Source organism: Macaca mulatta, chromosome 9 (assembly GCF_049350105.2).
Source record: "Macaca mulatta isolate MMU2019108-1 chromosome 9, T2T-MMU8v2.0, whole genome shotgun sequence".
NCBI classification, from domain to species: domain Eukaryota; kingdom Metazoa; phylum Chordata; class Mammalia; order Primates; family Cercopithecidae; genus Macaca; species Macaca mulatta.
In genome coordinates, this window is record NC_133414.1 from 125,698,918 (window position 1) to 125,711,009 (window position 12,092).

Consider the following 12,092-nt stretch of genomic DNA (forward strand, 5'->3'; position numbering starts at 1 on the left):
CTCTCCTTTAAGACCAAGTGTAGAAATTTATTTAATTTCACTTTGTCATGATAACAAAACTTTAGGGAAATAAGAGACAATATGTGGAAGGCCTGCAGTTTATTACAAAAAGAGCAAAATTGTTCCCTTTTGTTTGAAAATAAAGAGAAGATTACATGTCAGGGAAATTAATCTGATTACAAAGATGAACAGCAAACTCACCAGGTCACTTCCTGTTGACACAGGAAGAAAAGCTTCTGGCTTGTTTTCTGGGAATCTCTCCACAAAGTCAGAAGGTCAGTAATTCACACAAGGCAGTGGAGGGGAAGAGAGACGCCTGAGTCTCCTGAGTGATTTCGTGGTTTGGCTTGCCTGAACATTTCCGTTTTTGTTTTTTACCATCTGTACAAACACTGTGAAGACTCCAGCAAAGTCCTCATGTGTGCTGCCTCCTTGGCCCTTGCTCCGGGATCAGGTAACCACCAACAAAATCCTCAGCACTGCACAGATACCCTGTTTAACCACCATGTCACCGTGGCCACCATGTCATCATAGCCACCTCCCATCCTCCCGCCCATGAGGATTTCTATTCCATCACCTTGCTTCACTCTTTTTTGTAGAAATCACTAACGAAAATTGACTGTTTACTTTTTCACTCTCTGCCCATCTCCTCCTCAACCAGTTCACACACCTGCCTCCTTCTCCCCACATCACCAATGCCTGGCTCACAGCACAGCCTCTGTAAGTATTTGATGAATATTAATGGAGTGTTCATGAATAAGTTGACGTGTGCTTAAAATTTCACAAATGCTTTTAGTTTTTCACATCCAGTTTTTCCTTTCACATTGAGTTGGCTATGCTATCTAAGGCATCCTGGTGATAACTTGTCCAACTGTCACGTGAATAAAGTGGTTATTCATTTGTTCATTCCAGCCAACATAAATTTATTGAGTGCCTATCCAGTGCTGGGCACCTATGCCAAGGATTCAGTGGTGATCGAAACAGAGGGCCTGCTCTTCCTGAGGGCCTGCTGTCCTGAGTTTTCAGTCTAATAGCTAAATAAGGAACATAGGAAACAATAGGGACAATGGGGAACAAATATTAATGAAATAGCAATACGGCTGTGACATTACGACCTCGATAAATGCTGTAATGAAGAAATGCATGCAGGGCTTCTGAGGAAGTAATGTTTGGGCTAAAAGATGGAAGATGCATTAACTAGGAGAGTTAACGAAATTAACTTGCTCAAGAGTGAGCAGCGTTCTAGTTAACAGATGTATGGTTGTCATAAGGATTAGGGGAAGGACAGAGTAAGGCTAGAGAAGAACTTTCTAGGAAAAGGGACTACAGCCAGGCGTGGTGGCTCACGCCTGTAATACTAGCACTTTGGGAGCCGGAGGCGGATGGATCACCTGAGGTCAGGAGTTTGAGACCAGCCTGGCCAAGATGGTGAAATCCCATTTCTACTAAAAATACAAAAATCAGCCAGGCGTGGTGGCAGGCACCTGTAGTCCCAGCTACTCAGGAGGCTGAGACAGGAGAATCACTTGAACCTGGGAGGCGGAGGTTGCAGTGAGCCAAGATCATGCCACTGCACTCCAGCCTGGATGACAGAGTGAGACTCTGTCTCAAAATAATAATAATAATAATAAGAAGAAGAAGAAGAAGAAGAAGAAGAAGAAGAAGAAGAAGAAGAAGAAGAAGAAAAAGAAAAAGGGACTACTAACATGGGCATGTATTATGGTGATCAGGTGGATGGGGATGGTGCAGGGGATGGGGTGGGGGGAGTTGATGGCTGCCTAAAATAGAATGGATAAAAGAAAATAAGTTATTTAGGAGGTAAAATGGCAGGACCAGGACTTGGCCAGTCCTTCAAGGCTCGTCTGGTGACTGGGGCATTCTTCCGGGCTCGGACCTGTGAGGCCCTCCCAGGCTGGCAACTTGGCTTTCAGAAGTAGATGCAACCACTGACGCAGTCCTCGTGCCAAACAGGGATAGCAAATGGGGGAAGGACTGGGCAGGGGGCACGGGTGAGCATGTCCTCCGCTGGCAGCGGCATTTCAAAATCTGGATTTATGACTCAGGTCCGGAGGATTCCTGGAACCCAGGCATAGATTACTGTGGGCAGTCAGTTGTTTACAGGAGATCAAGATCATGCCTATTAAGGAGATCAATTGTGTCCACAAGAACCCACACTTAATAGGTAATTGCTGCTTAATAGAACTCTACCTGCAACCAGCATAACTAAATAAGGAACATAGGAAACAATTGTCCCGAAATATGAACACCATGTTTTTTTTCCTCCCCTTGATCAAAGAAAGACTCCAACGAAAGGGGAAAAATAATTAAAAAGTAAAAGCCTTATGTAATGAGGTTTAAAAGAAAACTTTTGAAGGCAACAAGCAACTGTGGGCAACACTTCAAAGGGCCCAGAATCAATGTTTGTCAATAGCAGTTTTGCATCCTTTAATTTATCTCTCACGAATATAAAGTGTGATGTTATTAGGAACCCATCCATGCCTTAATTCTGTTTGCGATTTGATGAACCAGAAGTCTATTAACATTCTGTACAAATCGGCACTGGCAGAGGCCTGTGGCACAGGCTTCACCTGATCTTTTATCCTGAGGCTGGGATGCTAGTTACACTGTCAGGCTTTCTGCACGGAACACCCAGCAGCTGCCGTGTGCACCGTGGAGCCGGGGGCTCTTTATGTCAGCTACTTTCTTTGGAGAGTTTCTCCCCAGAAGAGAAACCACCTCATGACTCAGCCCAGCCCCAAAGTTGCCATTTGTTTAATCAAGATAGTTGGTTTGCAAAACATTAAACATTAAACAGTATTTGATGCCTAGTTAATAATTTGCATCCTCTTCATTTGTTCCTGAATCCTTGGAGACTGACATTTTTCCCCCCTAAAGGCATAGACAACAAAAGAAATTTTATTGAGAGCAAAACACAAGTCCTTAAACTACAAAGATGTTTGCCAGGACGTCTGATCTCCATGTTCTGCTGTTAATGGCTCTGGTGGGAAAGACAGCCTGTGGGGTAAGTGTTCTTTTCTAATAACTGTAGTTGAGAGACTCTGAAGTTTACCAGGAGGACCAAGCTAGGCTGGGAGTGATGAGAAACTTCAGAGTGAAAGGCTGGAGTTGCCAAGTTGGAGATGTTCTAACTACAAGAATCAGTGCAGGTCTGTGGCTTGGTTTCTTTTGAACAGCCACTCCCATGGGAACATGTGTCTGACTTGAGCCACCTTGGAGCAGAGACTTGATGAACGCATTCCAGCAAAGGAGACTGGGGCAAGAAAATGTGCCCCAGGGCATGTGCTGTAACCTGTCGTGGATCTCATAGACCCCTTTGAGAAGCATGGAAAGCTATAAACTCTCTCCCCAGGAAAATATACCTATCTATCGGTGTTGACACACACAGTTTTCCAGCAACTTGGGGCTGACTCTAGGGTAAAAACCAATGCACTATGGCCTTAGAGGGGAAGCCTGGTGACTGCAAACGATCCTGGAAATGGGTCTGCATAAATCGTTTGGATTTGGGGAGAAGCTTTGTGTTTAGTACTTTGTCTCCTTTTTCCCATGACAGCAGCGGATGAGGCAGAGAGGGTGAGCAGGGGCCCAAGGGAGGTTGCAGTGAGCAGGGAAGGGAAGTCCCATCAGAGAGTGTTGAATGGAGGACTCAGGACCTTACGGAGCAGATGACTTGTCAAGATGTTAGTTCCTTCTGCGTGCCGTGGTCCAAGAGTGTCAGATGGATCTCTGCGAGCATGTGAAAGAGGGCCTTGCACAGAAATAGAGTCTCCTGGGCGTTCTGTGCTGGTTGGAGTCTGAGGCATGAATGTAGGCTTTGGGGCCAGGGTTTGAATCTCAGCTTTGCCACATTCTAGCTGTGGAATGTTGGGCAAGGAACATAATCTGTCTGAGCCTCAGTGTTGTCTTCTGCAGATCAAGTGCTAACCTCTCATAGATTTGGGGAGGGCTGCAATTAAACAAGGTCATGTATGTGGCTTGCAAATAAATGTGAGCTCTACTCCCTTAAAATGTCAAGAATGAACACAACTTCTCTATAAAAATCAGGGAGTGCTCCGCCTTATTGGGGAGGGGTGCTAGAAAGCGGGCAGAGGATAAGAACTGAAATAACAGTCATAACCTCTCTGTCTGATTTAGTACCTTTGCATTTTGTTCCCCATTTCACTCCGCAGAGCATTTCCTGAAGGAAGCAGATTAAGTTACAGGTTTTCTGATTAGCATGTTTTTAAAACAATAGCTTCTCCTTTCTTTTCCGTCAACTGTGCTCAGACACCTATCTTAGCTCTGCATTAAGTTGCCAAGTGACTCACTTCTGAAAGGGTTTTCTTTTCAAATCATGACTTGTGTGTGTGTGGTGGCTGCAATTACAAATTGTTGTCAAGCCCCTACATCATTTGATGGCTTGTTGGGTGTCTGAGGCCGAGACACAGCAGAAATGCCACAGGTCTAGAGAAAGGAAGGAGAAATCATTGGAGGCCCACACGGGGCCCAGAGAACATACCAGTCGGAAAGAATTAGATCCTAAACTTTGCAGGCAAGGAGAAACATTGACACAGTCTGTTTGAAGTTCACAAAAGGATAATGGTCCCGAAAAATCCCTTTTTTGCAAACCCTAGTGAATTTTTAGGGTTAGCGATGAAATTATAAGTCAATAATGGATAAAAGAGAAAATATGAGAGTTAGCCTTCAGGCAATGAGCTTAGTCAATTCCAAAGAGAGGATTCGGGGCTTTGGAATGCTTTCTTACCCCAGATGTGTGCCAGACAGGTGGTCGGGAAGGCGGCTTGTGTTCCACAGGCCGGCACACAGACATCGGGGGAGAGTGGCCAAGTCGTTCAGATGCTTTGGAGAGTTTGGGGCATCATGAGGGGTAAAGAAGCCACATAGCCAGCTGGGCTGGGTGGCCTCTCCAGCCCCACACAGCTAAAAGTCATAACTAACTGCTACCGTTTAATGAGGAGTCCTGAGTACTAGCCCTGAACTTTCCATGAATTAGTTCATCTCTGGAAGGACCCCAAGAAATAATTCCTACTATGCTCCCATTTTACAGAAACGAAGCTGGAAAACTGGGCCAGTCCCAAGTCGTATAGCTGATGAGTGGCAGAGCTGAGCTCTAGATTATAGACTGGTTTCCACGTAGACAGTCTCCTGTCTGGGGCCCTGGGTGAGGATGAGATTTCATTGGCTCGTACAGCTTCAGGGGCATGGCTTTTCCTGTAGGGAAAGGAGGCTCTTAGACCAGGCACATGTTTGCTGGGTGAAGCGCAATGGACTCCACGTGTCTCTGAAATTCCAAAGAAAGGCAGCTGCAAGATCTGTGGTCACTATTCATTGGAAAGATGCCCAGGTACTCTCCCGTGAATTCAGATCATGTAGCAAATGAGGACTGTTCTTTGGAATCATCTGTCGTGGAGATTTTTATTCTGATATCCACTAGCCCAAGAGATACGGGTCAAAAATCATTGCTGTGAACTCCAGGGCATCATTCATTGTGCCTTCCTGTTCTAGTCGAGATTTGGTTTTTCTAACCTATCATTTTTGAGCACCTGTCCAGCACAGCCTCATATCATTATCCCTGTCTTATGGATAAGATACAAACCCAGAGATGTTAAACTAACTTTCCGGCCAGGATTGGGGCCAGAACTGTCTGACTCCACGTTCATCACAGGAGGCCTGCTAAACTGTAAATAAGACAAGGACTGTCTTAGAACTCTCTTCTTGCTAGGATTCTTCGAGTGATTTGGGGCCCAGCTGGGCTCAGCCATAATGGAATTTGACCTCTCCAAGCCCAGAAACCAGAGGACAATGCTTGTCAAGCTTGCCTGCTTACTCAGCCCATCCCTAGAAAGGAGGAAAGACAAAGCCTTCTCTCCCCTGCAAAGGAGGTGCTTTCAATTAAAACAATGTTTACATTTCCGGGCTTTTGAAACCCTAGAACTCTAGGATCTTCCCAGGTATAGAGCCACAGAAAAGTCTGCCTAGGTCAGAAGTTGCAAATTGGCAGCTTGAAATACACTTTGCTCACAGCTCAAGCTTAATTTGGTGGGTAGAAGATTGGCTCAAAGAGAATTTTAGTTTTATTTTCATTGCTTGGCCACATTTGAAAATCGGAACACAGAACATTTCCCATAAAGACACAGATTCCCAGCTTTTCTTGAAAATCAGACATTTGAGTAGCACTGGGTTCCCATTCTTGGCTGGCACCATGGAGAGGGCTAGCCACTGCTGCTGTTATTAGAAGTTTGAGGCCAGGCGTGCTAGTTCATGCCTGAATCCCAGCACTTTGGGAGGCCAAGGTGGGAGGATTGCTTGAGGCCAGGAGTTTGAGACTAGCAACATAGCAAGACCCTGTCTCTACCAAAAAAAAAAATTTTTTTAATTAAGTAGGTGTGGTGGTATATGTCTGTAGCCTCAGCTACTTGGGAGGCTGAGGCAGAAGCATCACTTGAGCCCAGGAGGTGGAGACTGCAATGAGGAGAGAAGGTGCCATTGCATCCTCTCTCAGAAAGAAAGAAAGGAAGGAAAGAAGGAAGGAAGGAAGGAAGGAAGGAAGGAAGGAAGGAAGGAAGGAAGGAAGGAAGCTGAGTTTCCCAGAGACTGGTTTTTGCTATGTTCCACAGGCTGGTATCGAACTCCTGACCTTAAATGATCCTCTTGCCTTGGCCTCTCAAAGTGCTGAGATGACAGGTGTGAGACATCATGCCTGGCCCCCATACTATCTAGAAGCCTTTCTCTTGACCAGTGTGCATTGTCTGCCTGGTTCTGCCTTAGTGCACTTCTCTGGCTATTGCTCAGAAATGCTGTGGATATTGACTTATCGAAGCCAGTGTGAGATGGGCAAGTGACCAGGCTCAGCATCTGATTAATTCAAGCATCCACACCTGCATGGGCTCCAGGACCAAACAAGGCCTTGGACAGGAAGATGGGAGCTACTCTTTTCAAAGCCTCCAGAATGCCGGTCTCTTTCGGGCCTAGTAGAGACTGAAGAGGCATTCCTCCCTCTTACTGCCATCTACACAGTCTTAGAGAAAGGGGAGGGACTGAATTTCACTGCAAATGCTCATAGATTTTTTTTTTAACTGATCGGAAGCGCAAGTCCAACTCATTACCTTTAGCAGTGTACACTGGTATTTAGGGAAATCAGGTCGCGGGAAATCACACGCGTATATAGGCACAGGTATATTTATATTTTAAATTCATTAGAGTTTCCTAAATGCAAGAGCAATTCTGCTGTCACAGAGAAACAGCATGGCAGAATATTCGGCAGCCGGGATTTTAAATAAAACATGCTTTTTCTTCATAATTAATATAACAAGGTTTCCTGGCTTAAGACTTGGCAACGATCCCAGGAAAAATGGTGGGGGGAGGGGGTTGGTGCGCCATGCCTGTGACCCGCAAACAAGTTCCAGGAAAAGTTGACGCTGAGTAAGTTCTCCTTAGTCGGCCCTTCCTGCAGGGGTGCACTCTGAGGAAACAAAACGAACTCACTGACAACAGTGGCTAATAATAATCGCAGTAAGAGTAATCACAATAATTAATAGTAGCAGCAACCATTTATGAAGTCTTTACCTATACCAGATGAGGCATGCTTTATGTTTATTATCTCATTTAAGCTTCCCCCAAACCCTATGAGGCAGAGACCAATGTCATTCTCATTTCATAGACAAGAAACTAAGCACAGAGCAGTTAAATCGTCTACCCAAGATGGCACCTCTGGGAGGTTACAGTTCTGGGATTCAAGGTCTGTCCAACTCCAAGTTCTTTGCTCATAAGCACTGTGGTTGAGATCATCATGCCTGGCACCACCCAAAGACAGACAAGACCGTTCCGTGTGGTATCAAAGGTGTCAAAATGGGCAGCAGCCTGAGACTCCAGCTTCCAGAAGGAGACAAAGTCACTCCCACCTGGACGGTCCCTCAGTAGCCCCGAAGCTTTGCTTTCCAACATCACAAGGATCGAGTCTTGCCAGCTAGCAAACCAGTTCATTCAGTGTTTTCAAAACTTCAGTCATGAATGAAGCCATCTTCAGAAATTCTGCCAACGCCCAAATTAGTTTCTTAATACTTTTGTTAAAGACTCACCTTTTCTCTAAATTGATTTAGTTCTAAAGGAAATTGTCATTACTACAAAGAAAACGAAGTGATGTCGTTGAATTCTAGCTGGCTGCTGGTGACATGCTAAAGCTCTGAGCCTGAAGCAGCTTTCTCCTCCTTAGAGGAAAGATCAGCAGGAGGCAGAGGATAGAGACCCAGCAGTCCTTCCCCCTGGTGGGATTGGAAGGACAGTCAACCTGAGAAAAGAAAGACTTTCTCACGCTGTTTCTGTTTTATTCTAATGCTGTTATTTCACGTCCTGGCTAGGCACCACCTCAATCAACTCAGATACCCCCAGTGGCTCACATCTGATGCCTTGAAAAGTGCAGGAGTGAGCACAGCTTCAGCAGAGGTGGCGCTGATGCCCAGCGGGGGAGTTACCTTCCTGAAGCTCTGGGCTATTTGCTGGGGCTGATTGACCAAAAAGGGCAATGTGGGGGCTTGTGCTTATATAAGGCAGGCCCCACCATCAGCTGAGCTTCGGTTTTGTCCACTTGCTTGTCTTAATTTTTTTTTTTTTTTGAGATAAAGTCTCACTCTGTTGCTCAGGCTGGAGTGCAATGGTGCGATCTTGGCTCAATGCAACCTCTGCCTCCCATGTTAAAGCAATTCTCCTGACTCAGCCTCCCAAGTAGCTGGGATTACAGGCACCCTCCACCACGCCCAGCTAATTTTTGTATTCTTGGTAGACACAGGGTTTCACCATCCTGGCCAGGCTGGTCTCAAACTCCTGACCTCAAGTGATCCACCTGCCCTGGCCTCCCAAAGTGCTGGAATTACAGGCGTGAGCCACTGCACCTGGCCTTTGCTTGCCTTTTAAAAAGTCTTCCAAGAGCATTATCAGATGCAGAATTTTTACCCAGGCTCCTTGTCTTGGATGGCCTCACTCCCTAACCTTCAAAGCTCCCCTCCACCACCATCTGTTTGCCCCAAGTCCCTGGGATGAGCCGTTTGTACAGGTATTTCTCACCAAGTCTCACCTGCAGAGTAATCATTGCAAATGCCATTCTCCTCCTGAGCAGCCAAAGCTCCTTGAATAAAACACTGGAATTGGGAGAGGGAAGTCTTACTTTTATAATTGGGGAAACTGAGGCACAGAGAAACTCAACAACTTGCACAGGAGCAGAGATAGGCCCTGAGTCCCCTCAGACAGAAGCTTCACATCCAAGAGAGCTTGGTATAACCAAAATGTGGCCAAGGGCAGAGTCGCCTGGGCACTGGTGGAACACGGGTGTTGTGTTCCCGGCCCACCTCAGACCCATGGACACACAACCTCTGCAGGTGGGCCCCAGGGATCTGTATTTTTATCAAGCTGCCCAGACAATTCTTACGCACATTGAGGTTTAAGAACCAATGTCTTTAAAATGGAAATTCCCCGGATGTACAAATGGGTCTCTTCTCTTTCTGCCCCTTACCCCTGTCTCATCTCTGCCTGCCACTGTCACAGGAAGCTGCAGCTCAGCCCTTAGCTGGGCAGGGTCTGACTGGCCAGCTCTGGGCTTTAGAGCAGGGAAGCTGCACAGAGTCCCTCTGAGCTAGGCACAGGTGACCGGTGTCGGAGCTAGGAGACCCGAGCTTGAGTCCCTCCCCTGCCCCAATGCATCCTTGTCCTTGTCCATGGTGAAGCCACTTCACCATGCTGGGCCTCAGCTTCCTCCTCTGCAGATGAAGGGTCTAAGCCAGTTCCTCTCTACAGTGGCTCCTGGCTCATCACTGTGGTCTGGTGAACAGCTTCACCCAGGTATCCAGGAAGGAAACCATCCACAGGCACTGCTGGCCAGCGCCTTCTCCTTCGGCTTCCACATTTCCCCGTGAGAGTCTTTGCCCCCTTGCCCTGAGCTTCAAGTGAAAGCAAAGCTGCCGTGAACCTGCCAGTCTTGAGACGGCATTGAACAACGTGTGCAAAAGCAAGAAGGGCAAGATTCCTGTGCCTACGAAGGGACGGAGTGGCACCACTTCACACCTATTAGGATGGCTCACTTCATACCTGTTAGGATGGCTATCATTTTCAAGAATGGGGAATAACAAGTGTGGGTGACAATGTGGAGAAATTGGAACTCTTACTGGTAGGTATGTAAAATGGTGTGGCCACTGTGGAAAACAGTATGGCGGTCCCCGACAAAGTTAAACGTAGAACTACTCTAGGACCCAGCAATTCCACATCTAAGCACATATCTAAAAGAACTGAAAGCAGAGACGAACAGAAAGCTGTACACCAATGTTCATAGCAGCATTATTCACAATAGCCAAAAGGTGTAAATGACCCATGTCCATCAAGAGATGAATGCATAAACAACATGTGTTTAGATAGATGGAGACAATGGAATACTATTTAGCTGTAAAAAGGAAGGAAAGTTTGATACATGCTACCTAGAAGACCTTGGAAACATGACGCACAGTGAAATAAAGGCAGTCCCAGAACGACAAATATTGTAGGATACCGCTTCCATGAGATACTTAGAATTGCCAAATGCGCAGACAGAAAATAGGCTAGAGATTAGCAGGGCTGAGGGAGAAGAAGGAGGCATTTCTGTTCAACGAGTACAGTCTATGTTGGGGATGATGAAAAAGTTTGGGGATTAGAGCGTGGTGATGGGTACACAGCATTGTGAATGTAATTAGTATCACTGAATGGTACACTTAAAAATGGTCAAAACGATAAACATGATGTTCTTTATATGTTACCGCAATTTTCAAATAAAAGGACTGAGTGGCTTGGCACAACTGCTCATCTTGGTGTCTTCTAGGATAAAGTTGGTTAGACAGAAAGTCAGGAAGGGGCAGAGAGAGAAGGAGCCCGTGTCTGTGAATCCTACTGATTTATAGTGTAATCTTCTTGGAGGTGGGGAGTGTATACATCTAGTCTATTTTGTCCTATCTTTAATCCAGTGATGATTTCAACTCAGGCTGAAATGACGTCACTTATCTTTGTAGCAGGAGCCAGAGAAGAACAACATGAGGCAGGACTTGGCATGGGCACTGGTGGCCTCTGCCCTCTGCCACCTCCACTACTCGCTCTGGCCTTGAGCTCTTTGCCCAGCAGGGGGACTGGCCCTGCTGAACTATGCACACTTGTCCCTGTCCACCTTCCAGTCCAGCGGTTGCAAGCCTTAACCATGGCCATAGTGTCTCTAGTCTGTCCTCCCCAGCTGCCTTTGGGAGTAACGCAGTCCCTCCCTGGTGGTTGGCAACATGTGGAGTACCACCAGGCATAGGGTAGAACATGCAAGGAGGAAGGGATGGTGTGATTAGAGTCCCAGCCTTTTACCCAGCAAGCAGAAGATTTCTCTGCTCTTAGTTCATTCTGCGCTGAGCCTCTTTCCCTGAAAGACAAATCTGGCCCCATCTCCCCCGTCACTGCCTCCTAATCCCTCTGAGAACATTTTCTACCAATGAATTCCTGGAACGCATCAACTTAGACTTTTAGGCTTTCTGTTTTGTCTTCCAGAAGTTTTGGAATTCTGGAAGGCAGAGGAAGAATCTTAGTTGAAATAATCACTGGATTAAAGATAGGACAAAATAGATTATATGTATGTGCACCCCACAACCAAGGAGATTACACTATAAATCAGTAAGACTCAGAGACATGGGATCCTTCTCTCCCTGCCTTCCTCACTAACCAACCTTAACCTGGGAGGACACCAGACTTTGAGACTCTGGTGGTTTAGGCATTTTAACATTGCTAAGGGCCTGCTCTTAACCTTGAGGTCAGTGTCCTAAGTCAGGGATCCATTGAGAAATCCCAAGTGTGGAGTAGAAGAAACGGTAGTTGGATCTAGAATGGTCTTTCTAAATATACTACAAAGCAGCTACTTTACCATGTGTGGAAGCAGCAGCGTCCACCCTCTAAGAGAAGATGGCTCAGCTGGGACCATGTGCTATTTTGGCCCTGTTGAAACTAGGAATGGATGTGGTGGGAGAAGTGAGCAGTGGCTTACATGCCTTTTGATCTGGGTGGAGATGTTTGTTAAGATGTATTTACCG

General features: G+C 46.2%; 1 protein-coding gene across 4 annotated transcripts in view; it reads left to right on the forward strand.

Moving 5' to 3' along the window:
- The first annotated feature begins 264 nt into the window (after positions 1 to 264).
- The window catches only part of HABP2 (hyaluronan binding protein 2), a 39,088-nt gene continuing 27,260 nt past the window's right edge, over positions 265 to 12,092 (forward strand). The window contains exon 1 of one of the 4 annotated variants that reach the window (XM_028826876.2): positions 265 to 454. Coding sequence is in view for 2 of the 4 variants with exons in the window: in XM_001090138.5 (XP_001090138.2) it covers positions 2,954 to 3,022 (69 nt within the window). In the remaining 2 variants the exon portion in view is untranslated. Of the gene's footprint in view, positions 455 to 2,842; positions 3,023 to 12,092 lie in introns of those variants that run through there. The other 3 variants (XM_077947541.1, XM_001090138.5, XM_028826878.2) reach the window with 3 other exon arrangements.